General features: G+C 51.2%; 1 protein-coding gene across 6 annotated transcripts in view; it reads left to right on the top strand.

Annotated features, from left to right (window-relative positions):
- Window positions 1-18,028, top strand: part of FBH1 (F-box DNA helicase 1) — a 62,657-nt gene that overhangs the window by 9,714 nt on the left and 34,915 nt on the right. For 5 of the 6 annotated variants that reach the window (XR_004317509.1, XR_004317508.1, XM_032473943.1 and 2 more), the window contains 17 exons: window positions 1,486-2,087; window positions 4,877-5,007; window positions 5,112-5,247; window positions 6,706-6,896; window positions 9,174-9,266; window positions 9,617-9,711; window positions 11,288-11,456; window positions 12,122-12,344; window positions 12,881-12,968; window positions 13,049-13,135; window positions 13,609-13,686; window positions 13,804-13,940; window positions 14,872-14,971; window positions 15,066-15,187; window positions 16,224-16,299; window positions 16,867-17,064; window positions 17,524-17,649. Coding sequence is in view for 4 of the 6 variants with exons in the window: in XM_032473943.1 (XP_032329834.1) it covers window positions 1,486-2,087; window positions 4,877-5,007; window positions 5,112-5,247; window positions 6,706-6,896; window positions 9,174-9,266; window positions 9,617-9,711; window positions 11,288-11,456; window positions 12,122-12,344; window positions 12,881-12,968; window positions 13,049-13,135; window positions 13,609-13,686; window positions 13,804-13,940; window positions 14,872-14,971; window positions 15,066-15,187; window positions 16,224-16,299; window positions 16,867-17,064; window positions 17,524-17,649 (2,652 nt within the window). In the remaining 2 variants the exon portion in view is untranslated. The remainder of the gene's footprint in view (window positions 1-1,485; window positions 2,088-4,876; window positions 5,008-5,111; window positions 5,248-6,705; window positions 6,897-9,173; window positions 9,267-9,616; window positions 9,712-11,287; window positions 11,457-12,121; window positions 12,345-12,880; window positions 12,969-13,048; window positions 13,136-13,608; window positions 13,687-13,803; window positions 13,941-14,871; window positions 14,972-15,065; window positions 15,188-16,223; window positions 16,300-16,866; window positions 17,065-17,523; window positions 17,650-18,028) is intronic. The other variant, XM_032473944.1, reaches the window with a different exon arrangement.

An 18,028-nucleotide genomic window follows, 5' to 3' on the forward strand; every position in this document is an offset into this window, starting at 1 on the left:
GGACATAGGCCATCAAGGCAGTGTTCCTGGGTACCATTTTCTGCCATGTCGCTGCCACTCCTTTCCTTTAGCGGACCCAGCACTCAGGCGCCCGCCATTGTTACATGCAGCTTTACCTCTGGCGGTTTGGTTTTCTTAGTACCTGACTGTGCCAAGTGAATGCCCACTGTTGTGAACACCTGTTGGTATAATCCAGGCTTATTTCCCTGCGATATATGTAATCTCAGAGTCCAGCTCAGATCTGCCCTAGTTGTCTTTCAGTATTGTGGTATGACTGTGGTGTGTGTGCATCACTTAGAACCACTGTGATCAGTTGTATGAGGCAGTTTTAAACTCAGTGATTTTATGTTGTTTGATATTTTGTCTGTTTTGTGTGTACAGGTCAGCTTCTCTTCTGTGTTGTGAGTTCTCTACTGATAAACACTTGTTGGCATGTGTGTGTTTCAGCGTGGAATCCTTGCATCGAACTAGCAGTTGCTCTTTGTAAATGTTAGTGTGATTAATTCCACAGTTAGAAAATATTAGAATTTAACCCAGGCCTATTGACTTCAAAACTTGGACTTTTGTCAAATTGCCCTAGAAGCAGTTGAAAAATTTTTTCTAATATATAAAAAATACTCAATTTTATTTTCTATTAAAGGCTAAACTTTGTTTTGTTCCTCACTTATTTAAACTGAGTTCTTGCTACAACTGTTTCAGGAAGGTACCATGTATTTTGTTGTATATTGATAAGATACTTAAGTACTTCACTGGCATTTTCAAATAATTTATAGGAGTTTAAAAATGCCATGGTAACGTGTGAAGTCACCATTTGGACTCCTCTGAGTGCCTGAGAAGTCTGTGAAGTGAAGGACTATACACACTGTTCTGTTGTACAATTTACATTTGTCTCGGAATCATGGGTGCTTAGTAAATACCTATTGAGTAAATATATAGACTAGGTACCACTGAAATAATATGAAGAGAATTCTGACTTTTATATTTTAAAATAATGTGTCAGTTTCACAGGAGGAAATAAAAATCAAAAGGTTTTAACTCTCGTCAAGTGAGAAGAGTGGGTTTTACTGAATCCTGATAATCTAAAGCATTTTTCTTTCTGTTTGCATAAACTTAGTTTTTTGTTGTTGTCAGAGCAGGCCAGGAGAGGTGAACTTGGTGAGCAGGTGTGTGCATGTGAGTCATCATGTGCTCACTGTCCGTTCAGGTATTCGGTTTGTAGACATCGCAGCGTGTGATGTGGTCCTCACACCATCTGCAGGCTGGTGGTCTTTTTCTCTTGCTAGATGTGTGTCTCACTGTACGATAGGGCCCAATATAAATACTTTTTGGATTAAGCTATTTATTATAATCAGTTGACCAGTGGGTATATCCTCGTCCCTCTCTTCTATTAAAATAGATCATTGAAAATTAATTTGTCTCATTTGGGTCAACAGTGGGTCGTCTGTCATTCATTTCTCATTGGTTCTGTTTGGGTTCTCTGGGCAGGTCGAGGATGCCCAAGATACGGCCCTGAATTCTTCCTCGCCGGCCAGCAGTGGTGCACCAATGACATGGCCAAGAGCAATCCTGTGGGCCAGGACAGTTCTAAGGACTCGGAAGACGGAATGATCTTTGCCGCGGAGAGCAGTTGTGGCCTCCCTCGGGACAGCGATGGAGAAGCAGGGCTGGGCTCGTTCGGGGCGGCTCTGCCTGCAAGGAAGCGGTCTTGGTCCTTCGAGGACGAGAGGAATCCGGCCACAGGGACCAGTCAGTGGGACGGGGTTTCTAAGAAGACCCCACGGCATCGTTGGTCCCCGTCGTGCCCAAGGCCCCAGGAAGCCAGGCAGGAAGCAGAGGACTCTGTGCCACAGCTCTCTGCGCCGCCTGGAGAATCCAGCCAGGTGGTGGAGGACATCGGTCCTGACCCCATCCCTGACTGTTACTATGGGCTTCTTGGGACCTTGCCTGGCCAGGAGCCCCAGAGCCACATCTGTAGCCTGCCCAGCGAGGTCCTGAGGCACATCTTTGCCTTCCTCCCCGTGGAGGACCTCTACTGGAACCTGAGCCTGGTGTGCCACCTCTGGAGGGAGATCATCAGTGACCCGCTGGTACGGAGAGTGCGCCCATGTTGTCACTGGCGTTTCCTCTCAGAGTGCATAGATTCACCTTACTCACAAGAGTGTTTCTTCAGAACCGTTAGTTTCCATTTGCCAAAATCCAATCCACATCCCCCAAAGGCCTCCCATGTTTGTCTCACCTTATTATTCCTGGTCCATTGCTGACTTCTCTTCACCCTGTCCCCGTATTCTGTCCACAACGAGCAGTTTGCTGCATCCCACGTGTAGACTGCATGTGCTTTCCTGATGTTGGTCTAATCTGCCCCTCTCCCAGCTAAAGGGCCCTTCGTATCTGTGCTGAGGCTTCACTCCTAGACTGACTACTCTTTCCCAGTCCCTCCCACTGAAAGCTCTCTCTCCTGGTTCTGTAGCGACTCACACCCCTGTTCGAGCTCATCATGTTCTGAGTTAGGGTTTTAGAGAGCCTTCCTCCTCTCTTGAAATTGATTGACAGAAGGCAGGTTGTCCTGTTTGTTTTTGCATTCTGCACTGTGTCTCACGATATTTTCTACACAGTAGGTGATTAATAATAATAGTGAGGGTTGCGTTGAGTCACCCACGAGGACCTTTCCAGGTTGATACAGCCAGTGGCCGTGCTCCAGTGAAGGATTTCTCTGTGCTGCCGTTACCCTGTGTTGCATGATCATACTTCCCAGGTTCAGGTCTCCAGTAAGCCCGAGGACTTGGAGAACATTCTGCTTAGCTTGTATGTCCCTTAGGCCAGCCAGGGGATAAACCAGCGGTAGGGAGTTTAACTCAGTCTTCAAGTATATTGACGTTTAAAAACTTAACGGTACAGTGCAAGGTGGATATACATATTTTCTAAACACAGAAGATTTCAGAGGAAATTTCCCATCACTCTTGCTTCATTCTTTGCATGGGGTCTTGTCCCCTACTTTCTGAGAAATAGCTTTCTGTTTTTAAATGTGAATTTGGGGTCAGTATTTCTACCCACTTCACTGAGATCTCTCTGATGTGAGCTGAATAGCCCTAGATGAAGACAGTGAGGGTTCCCTTCATTCTGCTTGAAAAGACATGGAGAGATGTCCCAATTTAACCTTCCTTCTTGAAGTGTCAGGATAATGCCCTTTCTGTCATCATCAGCGAGGCCACAATGCGGTTATTTTCAGTGGCCTATCACAGCTCTTGTTTGCCTTTTGTTTCTTAGACCATCTCTGTCTGGCTTTGGCCTAAGGTTATGCTGGCCTCAGAATAAGTTTGGAAGTACTCCTTCCTCTTCAGTTTTTTTGAAGAGTTTTGGAGGATTGATATTAATTCCTGTTTAAATGTTCAACAGAATTCAGTGAAGCTACCCGGTCCTGGGCTCTTTGTTTTTGGGAGGATGCTGGTGATGATTCAGTCTCCTTAACTCATTATTGGTCTGTTCAGATTTTCTGTTTTTTTTTCATGGTTCAGTCTTCATAGGTGGTGTGTTCGTAGGAATTTATCATTTCTTCTTGGTTGTCCAATTCGTTCATCTCCAGGTGTTCATAGTACTCTTATAACCCTTCTTATTTCTGTGACAGCAGTTGTAATGTCTCCCTTTCATTTCTGATTTCAGTTTTTTGAATCTTTTTTCCTTAATATGCTTAAGGGTTGTCAGTTTTGTTGATTTAAAAAAAAAAACCCAGCTCTTAGTTTCATTGATTTTTTTTTTTTTTTTGTATTTTTATGTTCTCCATTTCATTGATCTCTGCTGCGTAGTCTGTATTATTTCCTCCCTTCTGCTAGCTTTGTGTTTAGTTTGTTCTTTTTCTGTTTTCTTTAGGTGTAAAGTTAGGGTGTTGATTTGTGATCTTCTTTTTTGATGTAAGTTTTTATGGCTGTACACTTAACTCTTAGTGCTGCTTGCACTTCATCCTGTGTATTTTGATGTGCTGTTTTTGTTTTCGTTTGTATCAAGGTATTTTCTAATTTCTTTGTCACTTCATTTTTGACCCATTGGTGGTTTTAAGAGTGTTATTTAATTTCCACATGTTTGTGGGTTTTCCAGTTCTCTTTCTGCTACTGATTCCTAGTTTCATTCTATAGTGATTGAAAAACATACTTTCTATAATTTCAGTCTTTTAAAAAATGTGTTAAGTCTTGTTTTGTGGCCCAGCATGTGATCTATCCCAGGAAATGTTCCATGTGTGCTTGAGAAAAGACTATATTCTGCTGCTGGGTGGATTGTTCAGTGTATGTCTGTTAGGTCCAGCTGGTCTAGTGCTGTTCCTTCTACATGTTCTTGAAAGTGGAGTATTGAAGTCTCCTGTTACGTTGTTGCCATCTATTTCTCCTTTTAATTCTGTCAGTGTTTGCTTTCAAGGTTTAGGAGCTCTGATACTTGGTCCATGTGCGTTTATAATTGTTGTATCTTCTTGATGAATTGACCCTTTTATCGTTATATAATCTCCTTGTTTGTCTCTTCTAATAATTTTTGACTTAGTCTGTCTTGTCTGATATTATTGTAGCCACATCTCTCACATTATTTAATCCTCATTGAAACTCTGAGCCATTAGTTTCCTGACAGAGGCAGGATGCTATTTCAGATAGAGAAATTGAAGCAGTAGCATTTCCCAGATTCTGTGACAAGTTAATGTTGGAACCAAAACCAAGGTCCCGTTCTAGTTTCCAGCTAAAGTTTGTGTGATGTTTCTACCCTATTTGCCCAGTGTTTGAATTGTGAGCTATAATTGTTTCTCAGTTGGTAGAAAGTTAGATATCTGTGTCATTGTGGCCTCGTCTGTGCTCTGATCACAATTGCCTGCATGTCATTTTGAGTTTTTTAAACTGCACAGTTCATTCCTTGGAAAAAGCTGTATCACCGATACCTGATGAATGAAGAGCAAGCTGTCAGCAAGGTGGACGGCATCCTGTCCAGCTATGGTATAGAGAAGGAGTCGGACCTCTGTGTGCTGAACCTCATCCGGTGAGTCGCTTTACTCCTGGGAGGAAGTCATTTCCAAAGTCCTTTCCCACGTGTCGGCACGTGCGATCGTCTCTCTCACGGACGCTGCTGTGAATACCTTCCAGCTACACAGCCACCACTAAGTGCTCCCCGAGTGTGGACCCCGGGCGGGCGTTGTGGAGTCTGCGGGATCACCTCCTCCTCCCCGAGGCAGAGGCCTGCGTGCGCCAGCACCTGCCCGATCTCTACGCTGCCCCTGCGGTACGTGAGGGGCCGCGGGGGTGCTTGGGGAGGTGACCCCTTTTCTCACTGGAAGAAAATGTGTTGGTGACCAAGTTTGGCTGAAGGTTATTTTAGATTTATTTTCAAAATCTCCTTTAATCTCTGCTTTGAAGCCTTAATCTTGTCATTGGTCCCGTAGAGAAATAAAAGGCCACGTTGTAGATTCTTTTTTTTTTTTTTTTAAAGATTCTTAAATTCTTAAGTAGAAGAAACTTTATTCTTTAAATTTTTTTGGAGGGGGCAGGTAATTAGGTTTATTTATTTCTTTATTTTTAGTGGAAGTGCTGGGGATTGAACCCAGGACCTCATGCATGCTAAGCATGCACTCCTATCACTTGAGCTATACCCTCCCCCGGAAGGAACTTTAAAGAGCGTTTTGTCCGAATTCTTACTCTGTTGAGCTGTGCTCCACAGAGGGGGTCATCTAGCCTCTGAACACTTTTGATTGTTGAGGATTTCTTTACCGGGCAGCCCAGGGTATTGCAGACCACTTGGGTTACTTGAAAGGACCAGAGAAATGAAGGGTTTTGCTCCAGACACACAATGAGTTAATGAGAAGCTGGAAATAGTCCCGCGCTTCCTGCTTCCAGTCCTGCGGCTCCTCGTCTGGGGCAGGGATTCTCCTTACATTTTGTCTTGGAAGCTGTGGGCCATACCCAGCCTTATTCTGCAGCCAGCAGAGGGTTGGAAGTCCAGCCACATGCATTTCTCTGTCTTCAGTGGAGTGGCTGCTGGTGGTGGAGTGAGATTGCTTTCGCAGACAGTTGCAGTAAGAACTTTCCTGTTGTGGAATGCATTTTTTAACAGAGAGACTTGCAGTAAAGAAAGACAGATGCATGTCTGTTATCGATATTTCTGTGGTAGTGAACATTTTATTAGACATTAATAAATGGAGCATAATGTGTCCATAATAATACACTTTCAGTAATTTATTTAACATTTATTTAACGTTTAATAAGCATTAAATAATAATAACGTGAGGGAAATAGTACATTAGCGTCCTAATGGCAGGGGATTTCACTCTTGATTTCCCCGAGGCTGCCGTCTCCCTTTGTGCTGCCCCCCAGGTGGGCACCCACTTAATACTGAGCTTGTTCGACCCGAGTGTCCGGACTCCAGAGCTCACGCTGACCTGGAGGGGAGGCCAGGGAGGCGGGAGGATCATCTCTGTACAGGGTCCTCTTTCAGGTACTTTAGAAATGTTTTAATCAAAGTAAACTAAGAACTCGGAAGTGATGAGAAGGACAGAGTCCCGGGTAGAAGGAAACGTTCCCACTGTTTCCCAAATGTCACTCGGGAAGTTTGCACTTGGTTGGGATGGCCCGGGAGGCACCCACACCCCGAGCCCAGCTTCCTTTGCCTGCTGTCCCATGTGGTTCTTATCGGTTGCTTTTGGGGTCTTGTCTCCCACCCCGTCCCGTCCGCCTTCCCCTGCAGGGCGTCAACGTGTGGGCCCTGGTAGTGGCCATTGTCCTCCTGTCCAGCAGCGTCCAGGACATCCAGCAGCTGCTCTTCTGCCTCCGGCGGCCCGGCTCCACCGTGACCATGCCGGACGTTGCTGAGACCCTGTACTGCATCGCCGTGCTGCTCTACGCCATGCGGGAGAAGGGCATTAACATCAGCAACCGGTACAGCAGTGCGGGGACAGGCGGGCGCGGCGGGGGCGGGGGGGCCTGGCCTGGCCGCAGGTCCCAGCGCCACCCTGCCCCGCGGTGCTGCTCCACCCGGGTCCCTGTGCAGGGAGGTGTTGTGAGGTCTGAGTGTGCGACACAGGTGAGGCTCTGAGAGGGTGCAGTGTGGACGGTTGTGCGCTGTCCCTAGGGCTGTGGTTCCTTCAAGGGAAGTCAGGCCTGGAGTGGAAGGAGCCTTCTGTGTTCATACGTTCCTCAGTTTCCTGGGAGGACATTGGGATTTGGTCCCTCCATTTCTTGCTTTTTTGCGCTAGGCTGTAGGAATCATGGTGAAGCCTTGTTTGCCCTGTCTTAGTGCGGGAAAGGCTGTAGCATGTGGCTTGCCCGTTCAGAGTGGCCTTGCTGGTTTCAGTCGCCAGCAGGTCTGCAGAGGTCAGTCCGGGGAGGGACTTGTGCATCCCGCATCTTTTTCAGGTCAGGTCGTTTTCCAGGTGCCAGGGATGCCACTGTGGAAGGCGCCCTTGCTCTTGGGGACTGAATGCACGGGTGAGGGAGACGGGTGCTGCACAGATGAGGGTGTCAGACAAGAAAAACCAGGGCGATGGGTGAGGGAGGGGGGCGTGACCTCAGACTGCGTGAGGAAAGCTGCTCTGAGGAAACCTGAACATCAGGGAGGGGCCGGCCGGTTAAGATGTGGGGGAGAGCAGTTTTGCAGAAGGAACAGATCATTTAAGTCCCAAAGAGGGGAATGAGTTTAGTGTCTGCGTGGAACGGAAGGAGCTAGCCTGGCAGGAACGTGGTGACTGGGAGGGCGGCAGGTGCAGGAAGGTGATACGGGCCCCGGAGACACGTCAGGGTGAGCTCCAAGGATCCAGAGTCTGACCAGGAGCTCCTGGAGGCCCGGACGCTGACCTGGAGATGGTCCTGGAGAAGCAGAAGTCCAGAGAGGATTTCCTCTCTCTGGAAGAAGTGAACCCCGGGGGCCCCGGTGAGCCAAAGCCCGGCCTTCCCTGGTGACATTCAGGGATGGAGCGTTCATCCTCCAGAAATGGCAGAGTATTTGCTCAGTGTCTCTGAGATAAGTTTCAGTTCATCGAGGCTGGTTTGCGTTGTGTCCCAGTCCGCGGCACGGAGGCACGGCGCACGGAGCTTTCTGCTGTCGTCGGACGAGATGGTGCCCAGATGGTGAATGACTCCTTAGGTGCAGATACGAGCCCACAAATGATCTGCACGTTGACGTGGATGTGGGTGAGGAAGGGGAGGTGTGTGTTGAGGTTACTGTGTTTGGATATTTCTTCCTGCTTTACCTGGGAGACAACTGTAACGTGCCCAGAGGCTGAAACGCGTTCATGAAGATATTTGTCGCATTAGAAAGGCTGATGCTCAGAGACCGCCCCTTCTCACTCTGGGGGTGAGAGGCAGCACCCTGGGTTGTGGGCGACGGGTCACAGAGGGAGAGGAACTTGGGTTCAGTGTGAATGTGGGGGTCTGGGCTGGACGTGGCGGCCGTCTGGCCTTGTCCCGTGCTTCTGGCGGGCGTGCTGCGTCCCCGGTGCCCCTCCTGGTGACCTGGAGGCACTGCTGCATCTTCTGGCCCTTGGTAGTTTCGTCTTATTATCAGTACAGCCCCATCCTTTGGGACCTTCAAAGGTAGAATGTTCTTCATGCCTCTCAACCCGCATCACGCACAGGGTGCAGAGCGGCGGAGGCTCAGAAGGGGAAGCTGGCTCTAAGTTGGTGTCGAACAGGGGTCCCCTGCCAGGAGCAGGGTTTACAGTTGTGTTCTGCGGGTCCTTACTGCTTTTGTGACCGTTAGTCTCTTAAGGTCACAGCTAGTGCCTTGTTCCCCAAAGAGCGCGTCCTGGTCTCTTTCTCTTATCTACCTACCTACCTACCTACCTACCTACCTACCTATCTTGGAGAGGAAGTAATAAGGTATTTATTTATATATGTACGTATGTATTTTAGTGGAGGCATTGGGGTTTGAACCCAGGACCTCATGCATACTAAGCACACGCTCTACCACTGAGCCACCCCTCCCGCCACCTCCCGGTCTCTCACCTTTGGCCTCTGCCCACCGTGGACAGCAGTCTCCCCCAGAATGGTGCTAAGGGTGCTTTGGTCAGCTCTAGGTGTACTTAAACCCCTTTCCTTTCTTTTTCCCAGAAAATTATGGCAGGAGTTCTATTTTTTAAGCAATGGTAAGGAGTCTAAAAATATCTGAGGAAGTTTGAGCTTAATTTGAAAATCTCTAATCTGCTTTTTTCCTACTAGGATTCACTACAACATTTTCTATTGCCTGTATCTTCAGGAGAATTCCTGTGCTCAGGCCACGGACGTCAAGGAGGAACCGTCGGTCTGGCCAGGGTGCGTGTGTGTGTGGGGGGTGTGTGTATGTATTTTGTCGCTTCATGACTCTCAGACCTAAGGAGGAAAGATGTTTTGTTTTAACCACTTTTTTGAGGTATAATTTATGTGACATAAAATACACCCGTAGTAATTGTATAATTCAATAACTTTTAGTACATTTACTGAGTGTAGCCAACATCATAATCTTGTTTTAGAACATTTTATTGTCTTAAGGGTAAGCAAGCCCCCCACCTTTTTGATTAAATTTTGTTCGTCCAGCTTGGTTCCCTGTTTGGTTTTGACAGTCCTTTGCCTGGTCTCTTCCGTTTCTTGCTCTTTTCCCGATTTCCCTTCTGTGACGATTACAGTAAGAAGACCACCATCCAACTCACACATGAACAGCAGCTGATTCTGAGCCATAAGATGGAGCCCCTCCAGGTGGTGAAAATCATGGCCTTTGCGGGTAAGGGGGCCGCCACCGCTGGAACGTCCCTTCCCCGTCCACACGTCCCCCTGCCACCTGCCCGAAGGGCTTTACCTTAATCCGTTACTGAACTGCCGCTATGAATCCTCTAAGAAGCGGTCCCCGGGGAGTGCCTGCTCTTCCTCACCCCTCCAGGGAGCGTCCACACCGGAGTTCCTGGTGAACAGACAGCCCATAGGAGTTGCTTTGTGGGGTAGATGCCACTGGGCCGACCCAGCCTGTGACACTGTATGTGCTTGGACGCTGGTTGCCTGCAGGGTGCCCGGTGGTGTCAGTCTCCTGTTCAGAGAGTTTCAGCAGCTCCCCAGCTTCTGTAGGGTGACGTCCCACCGCTCAGTGCTCACCTGCATCCCTGGACGAGTTGCCTAGTTTTCTGCCTCGGTTAGCTTGCTGTGGTAACCGTCCCCTGAGCTGTTCTTTGCCTGAACTTCGCTCGTGCTATTTTCTCCCCCCGGAGCCCCTTCCTGCTGCTTTTCTGACAAAGTGCCCTCCTAAAAGCAGCAGCCACCGTTCACTAGATGCCCGCCCTGGGCTGGTCCTGACAGTCTGTGAGCTTGGTCCCTTTTATAGGTAAGGTTTTGAAGCTCAGAGAAATTAAAGTGACGTGGCCCAGATTAAATAAGCAAATAAGTGGTGGAGGTTGAATTCAGAGCTGGATCTGTCTCCCTCCAGGAACGTGCCTTGCCCTCGCCCCTGCCTCTCCCCACTCCTCCGTCTCTCTGCCGTCCCATGTTGACCTCCGCCGTCTCTCTCTCCTTCATGGAGGCTTCCTTGGCTCTTTGAGTCCTTGTGACCTCTGAACTCTTAACTTTTTTTTTCAAGTATCACAATATTTGTTGATAGATACACGTGTGTAGAATCAGGGCCTGAACATGACTTGATGAATTAAGTAACTGATCATCTGTATTAAGTGTCTGGTGTCTAATTACTTGGTAAGGACAGCTGACACACGTTGTGTAAACACGTCCACAGTGTCCTTGACCTTCAGGCAGCCCTGGTGGGTGGGGAGGACGTGCTACTTTTCTTCTTTCACAGGTGAGATTTTTTTGTTTCCAGGTCCATACTCTTTTTCACTCCACTATGTTATTATATTTTTTCTTTCTTTTTTTGGTGCCAGTTGTTCTGTGTTGGTGTTTTATTCCCAACTAGAGTGTAATGTGGGAACCCTGCTTTGTTTTTAACGTACCCTCCTTGCCTCGCATACAGCTGAGTGTGCAGTAGGTGCTCAGTAAACACTTGTTAAGTGAGCGGCAGTTGACTGAATTGCCCAGTGGAAGGCGGGGGCGGGGCCGACAGGAGAGTTTGCAGAGGCCAGAAGGACCCCTGAACCTCATTTGTGCGCTCCTGGGGCCTCGGCCAGTGTAGCTTCCATTTATGTATCCCAGCCCCGGGAGCTGACTGCGAGCCTGCTGCTCCCTTCCCCGCACCGCTGTGGTTTTCATTGGTGTCAGGAAACTTGCTGCTGGCTAGTCTCAGGCAGGCGGGAGGTGAGCCTGGGTGGGACCTGATCAGGGCATCAGCTGGAGCCGTTCTCCCTCTCTCTTGGCTTCCCCAGGCACCGGGAAGACCTCCACTCTGGTCAAGTATGCCGAGAAGTGGTCCGAGAGCAGGTTTCTGTACGTGACCTTTAACAAGAGCATCGCCAAGCAGGCCGAGCTCGTCTTCCCCAGCAACGTCATCTGCAAGACCTTCCACTCCATGGCCTACGGCCACGTCGGGCGAAAGTGAGCACCGCTGACCCCTCGCCATGGCCACACTGCGGTCCTCACTCCACGGTGACGCTGAGAAAACTCAGTGCTTTTGTCTCCCTCTGCAGGCAGGGAGTTTAACTGTAGATTTAGCACTTGGTACTCTCACCCCGTGGAAACACGTCATTTCCAATAACAGCATCATGCTGAGGGAGGTGCTCTCATGTCTCTGCATTTGAGCCACAGAAAGTCACAGTGACTTGTCTGACGTTCGTGTCACCAGTCCGGTTGGTCAGTGTAGACTTTCTTCGAAACGGGAGGGGAGAAGAGGGAGCTGAAGGGCCCTTGGCCCAGGGTTTCCGGGGCTTCTGAGCCAGTGTCCCCTCGGACGTGAGGGCTTCAGGAAGCTTCGAGCGTCCCCCCTGGGGCCTCCTGGACTTTGGTCCACACCTTGGAGTCATGGTGTCTGCCTTAGCCACTTTGTCTTCTGGGTTCTTAGGTGTGGATTCCAGAGAGCCTAACAAAGCCCTTTCCAGTCCTTCGAGGACCTTACTTGGTGCCTCTGGCTTTGTTTCTTCTCCCGTATGTGCCACTTTGTGACACGGTGGTCTCGTTGGAGAGAAGAGGGTTGGGGTGGGGAGACACTCAACACCACATTGCTGGGGAAATCCAATCCTGTTCCTCTGGGCTGTGCCTTTCAGGTACCAATTAAAGAAGAAACTGAATCTCTTCAAGTTAACACCCTTCATGGTCAACTCTGTCCTTGCAGAAGGGAAGGGTGGCTTCATCAGGGCCAAGCTAGTATGTAAGACTCTGGAGAACTTTTTCGCCTCGGCTGACGAGGAACTGACCATTGACCACGTGCCCATCTGGTGTAAGAACAGCCAAGGACAGAGAGTCATGGTCGAGCAGAGCGAGAAACTGGTGCGTGTCCCGGTCTCCCTGGGGCAGAGGCCTGCGGAGCACTGACGTGGTGCGGGGTGTTTGATTCCTTCAGAGCCGCTGGCAGGAGGGAGAGGTGGAGGGGAGCCTGCAGGCCCGTCACAATGGCTGAGAAGTGCGCAGGGTTTTCTGTGGGGAACGCGCATCTCCCTCCATCCTCACCCTGGTTCCCCCAGCCAGTGAGGCTCCTGCCATGGTTTACGAGGGCTTGTCCTAGGGTCTGCTGGTCCTAGGATCAAGGGTGGAAATCTCTTTTCTAGTTTTTATCAAGTCTTTTCTGTCATTTGCCACCCTTTTTATGAATTGACCGTAAATCCAGAGGAATCACCCAGCCTTTCCTGGTTCATCAGATGCTGTGTCCTCTGAGTGACATTCGACCCCAGGCTGTGGTCCAGTCCCAGCTTTTTGCCCGTGTCGTGGAGCTAGGGGAGGTGAGGGAGGCGGTGACCTCTGTACCTGGGGGTGAACGCCTGATTTCAGGGTCCTCACTTGTGTGTCACCGTGTCACTTGGTTCTAGAACGGTGTCCTCGAAGCCAGCCGGCTCTGGGACAACATGCGGAAGCTGGGCGAGTGCAGGGAGGAGGCCTACCAGATGACGCATGATGGTACGCCACCTGCCGCCCTGCCCGCCACCCGCCCAGCGCAGCCGCCCCTGCCGGGTCCTGACGCGTCTACCCCCTTGCAGGCTACTTGAAGCTCTGGCAGCTCAGCAAGCCTCTGCTGGCCTCTTTTGATGCCATCTTCGTGGACGAGGCCCAGGACTGCACCCCAGGTGAGGAGCCGTCAGGATGCGGGGGTCCCACACACGCAGGAGGATGCCTGTGGTGAGGGGGGACGTCCATTATTCCCGGCTGTTGGAAGGAGGAGCACGTGATACGTGGTGGTTCAGAGATCCTTTGTTCTCTGACTTCGGATGTCAGCAGTTGCCCCCTCCTCCCACCCAAAGCAGACTTACTTCCCTCTAGACGATTTGCTAGGGTTGTTCTTAAACTACTGGCCAAGCACAGGTCATCAGGTGATCAGGACCTGGGCTCATGCCCAGGGGGAGAGGTAGTCAAGTTGGAGCGAAAAGTTTGTGTTGTACGTTTTTCAAGGGGCTGATAGAAAATAGTGTGACTTTGTAGGTCAACTTGGGGCCTTACATTTATAATAATAGAGAAGGTAATTTGCCTCATTTTATATTTGCCTGTGTGGTTTCTCATATTTAGTAATTTATTCAGAAGTAAAAATAGCTTGCATTCCTAGGATTAGAAACAGCTGCTTCTGTCTGTCATAAAATCGTCTCTTTGGTTGAGAACACGGCTCTCCTTTCCGGGAGGGAAGGTAACTCTTGTCCAGTGTGTGAACTTCTTCGCCCTTTTCTCTCTCCAGTTTGGCTTCTTTTTGCTCCGTTGGGGGGTGGTCCTCCCGCTCTCTTACCCTCCCTCTCGTTGGTTGCAGCTATCATGAACATCGTCCTGTCTCAGCCTTGCGGGAAGATCTTTGTAGGGGACCCACACCAGCAGATCTATACCTTCCGGGGTGCAGTCAATGCTCTGTTCACAGTCCCCCACACACACGTCTTCTATCTCACTCAGGTAAGAGCTCTCTCTGCTTCTGAGCCCCCATACGTGTGCGTGCGAGCGCGGTGGCTCTGCCCGGTTCCCCAGTGTTTCTGGAGGGCCGGGCACCGTGCGGGCTTTGGCATCAGGCTCACAGCAGGTGGCACATCTGTGCTTCTAAGCGGTGGCTCCCCCTGCTTCTCAGGGGTCTGCAGAGTCAGAACTGTTTCCATAGTAGCCATCTGACTTTTTCAGTGTGTTGACATTTGCACTGATGACGTGGGAGTCCACGCTGGTCCCAGCCTGCAATGTGCTCAGAGTCAGAAAGAAAGAAATCAGTTCATTTCAGAACGTCCTTGATGTGCAGGAAAAACGGTGACACTCATTCCTGCAGACCCTTGAGTGCGTATCCCCAGCAGTCTGGGTGTGATTTGGAGAGCAGGGTAGATTTGCTTAGAAGAGACATTTGCTGGTCCCAGGGAACGAAGGGAGTAAGGCCGCCCAGGCTGCGAGGCTCCTGCAGGGCCACACGCCGCCTCTGTCTCCGTGGATTGCTCTTCCGTTTGTGTGACTTGAACGTGTGTGGGGAGACTCCTCGGACGGAGGGAGAGATGAGGGAGCGAGACCAGTGGGTGAGGCGTGAGGTGGGGTCTCTGAGCTGAGCGGGGGCAGTGGTAAGAAAAAGAGTATAGAAAACATGGTGGAGGAGTTGTCAAGGTTTGGGCTTGGGGGCACGAGGCAAAAACGTGTAGCTCTCAGGTCTCCAGGTAGGACGTGCTGTTCTGGGAGCTCAGAGGGAGCCAGCGCGCCTCTGCAGGCAGGCCCCTGTTCCGCACGGGGGTCGCCGCAGGGCGTCTCCGGGCGCCCTCCCAGGCGGAGCGGGGTGGCGGGGCCAGGCCTCGGCGGTGACGGTGCTGCGCTCACATGCTCAGGGGCCGCTCACTCCTCTCGTCCTGTCTGACAACAGAGCTTCAGGTTTGGTGTGGAAATCGCGTACGTGGGAGCTACCATCCTGGACGTCTGCAAGAGAGTGAGAAAGAAGACGCTGGTGGGAGGGAACCATCAGAGTAAGGCTTTCGGTCCCTCTTCTTGTGTTTGTTACCAAGGTTAGTTTTCCTCTTTATTTGGATTTGCCGTAGAGTTTGTGCTCTCTCCCCAAAGGTGGCATCAGAGGTGACACCAAGGGGCAGGTGGCCCTGCTGTCCCGAACCAACGCCAACGTGTTTGACGAGGCCGTCCGGGTGACAGAAGGAGAGGTGCCCGCCCGCATCCACTTGATCGGGGTAAGAGCGCCTTCCCGTCCTGCGCCCACAATCAGCCGGGGAAAACGCCCGGCGTCCCCAGGGTTGTTCTGCGGGCACGCATGCAGGCTGTGGCTTCCCGCCGCCTGCGCTGTGACTGGCACCCTCCCCCGGGCACGCTGGCGAAGCAAGCCTCCTGGTGTAGGGCCAGGCAGGGCTGCGGCCCTCTCCCTCCAGTCCTTAAGGAGAACGAGGGCCCTCCTGCCCTTTGTGCACACGAGGCTGCCCACTCCCTGCGCGTGTCCCGCTGTGTTACTTTTGTTTTGTTTTGTTTTTCTCTGGGAGGTAATTAGTTTTATTTACTTATTGTATTTATTATTATGATTTTTTATTTAACTGGAGGTACTGGGGATCAAACCCGTAACCTCATGCATGCTGAGCAGGCGCTCTCCCACCGAGCTGTTCCTCCCCTGTGTTGGTCGTTTCTGTAAGACGACTGAGCCTTCGTCCCTGTCCTGGGCCCAGTCAGTGCTCAGCTCACTCCCCCAGATGGAGCAAGGCCGGATGGGGTCAGTCAGGCCCTCTCCCTCAGCCGCTGACCTTGTCACACACAGTAACCTGGACCCGTAGGTGGTCTCTGGTTCTTTTCTCGAGAAATGGTGAGTGTGTGTGCCGCACACTCGGTGTTCGGGTCTCTTCTGTAGTCTTTGGTGCACCTCTGTTACGTGTCTGGAAAGTAGCTGACTTCAATTGCATTTTTGACCAGAAGGCAGCGTGCAGCTGGTTCTTGCCTTTTTCTGAAACATAGGAGGCTCTGAGGGAGCAGCCTGAGCTCAGCACCTGGGAGCGCTGGGTTTGCAGACCACGCTGTAGCCTCGTGCATTTGTGCCTGATGGGGGTTCCCGCTCGCTGTCTTTATGCCTTGGGTGCAGTTTGAGATCCGTTTCCAAGAAACCATCTCATTTCTGAATCCCACCTCTACATTAGCTTTGCTTTGTTAAGAAGAGCATCAAAAAAAAAAAAAAAAAAAAAAAAGGAAAACTGCAAAACAAAAATCCTACCTGAAAAACTTTTTCAGGGAATTAGGTCATTTGGATTGGACAGAATCATCGATATTTGGACCCTTCTGCAGCCGGAGGAGGAACGGAAGAAACGTGAGCCCCTCCTGGTGGTGGCGTGGCAGCCCTAGGGGGCGAGGGCAGGCGCTGGTCGGGCTGGTCTGGGTCAGTTTTCTTGCTCCGGAGCAGGGGAGCTAGCGTTGCTCCTTTCCCAGTAAGGGTGGGATGCCCAAGGCCGCCTGTTTTCAGAGGGACCCATAGCTCTCTCCAGATCTTTCCCCGGGTCTGGATTTCTCACTCACGCCGGACCCACTGTCTCTGTCCGCCCGGCAACTTCACTCACGAGACCTGTGCGGGGACCCCACGCCAGCGTTTCTCACATTCTCAGGCACCTTTCTTTTTCTCATTGCTGCGCTGTTTCGAGTCCCTGAGACAGGGCAGGATCTCAAGGGTAGGGCTGTTGACCCTCAGTTTGGAGCCGGAGAGGCTGCCAACCAGGTCGCCAAGCTGACTTGCCCAGGAGCACAGGGCAGGCTGGGACATGGTTGGTCCGGAACCGGAACCCAGTCTCCCAGCCCTGAGACCCTGGTCTCCACGCGTTGGGTCAGGACCGTGGAGCTGGCACAGCAGGTGTCACCCTGACCTGCCATGTGTTCTGTCTAGAAAACTTGGTCATCAAAGACAAGTTCATTAGAAGGTGGGCACACAGAGAGGGCTTCAGCGGCTTCAAGCGGTACGTGACCGCCGCCGAGGACAAGGAGCTGGAAGCCAAGATCGCGGTGGTGGAGAAGTACAACGTCCGGATCCCGGAGCTGGTGCAGCGCATCGAGCGGTGCCACATCGAGGACTTGGACTTTGCAGGTTTGGCTCTGCCCCTCGCCCCTCTCAGTGCTTCCTGCCTGCTGGGCATCACGCACAACCACGACTGGGGTGGGGAGCAGGGCTGCCTTCTCCCTGGCCCCCATTTCTGTTCTTCCTGCCGGCAGGAGGGGCTCCCACGTTCCGGCTCTGCCCCATGGGGCCCCTGGCCCTCTTCTCGCCTCTGTCTCTTCGTGTGTAGGAAATGGGCGGTGGGCCAGTGGCCATGAGCGCTGGGCCATGACTCTGACGTGTCCTTGCCGGCTGCGGATTTCTCCTTTCCCCTCATCTGTTTATTTCGCTTGCTGTTTTTTTCCCGACCGAGGTTTCCTCTTCCTCCTTGTCTCTGCAGCACTGCCGCCGGCACAAGAGCATAGTTGGGGAGTGTGGTGGGAAGGGGACCCCCCTCTCCTTCTGTTCTCCTTCTGGCCCCCCGTCTGACCAACTTCTGTTTCCTTCCAGAGTACATTCTGGGCACCGTGCACAAGGCCAAAGGCCTGGAGTTTGACACTGTGCATGTCCTGGACGATTTCGTGAAAGTGCCTTGTGCCCGGCACAACCTGGCTCAGCTGCCCCACTTCAGAGTCGGTAAGGAGACCTCCGGGCCCGAGGCCCTCTGGGAGGCTCCACTGCGGGATGCCTTGCTGTTTCTGGATGGTGTGGCCTCTTGGAAGGGTCCCTCTGAAACAGAAAGTTCTCCTAGTCCGACGTTCATTACTCTTAGACTGTGCTTTTGGGTAGCTAGGCTTCTGGGGCCCGCTGCTTGCGGGGCGCTGCGCCGATCGCGCCTGTCTGACCCGCACCAGCTCTTCAGCTGCGGGTTTCTCACCAGCAGACGGAAGCTCTAAAACATACCAGTTTGCCTGTTCACCAAGGGGTTTTTTTTTTTTTTTTCCTTTCATTATCTCCTTTTTATTGAAGAAGCTTGAAAATCATAAAAGGTGACATCGTAAACGTTCTGTTGTTT

Source organism: Camelus ferus, chromosome 35 (assembly GCF_009834535.1).
Source record: "Camelus ferus isolate YT-003-E chromosome 35, BCGSAC_Cfer_1.0, whole genome shotgun sequence".
Taxonomy (NCBI): domain Eukaryota; kingdom Metazoa; phylum Chordata; class Mammalia; order Artiodactyla; family Camelidae; genus Camelus; species Camelus ferus.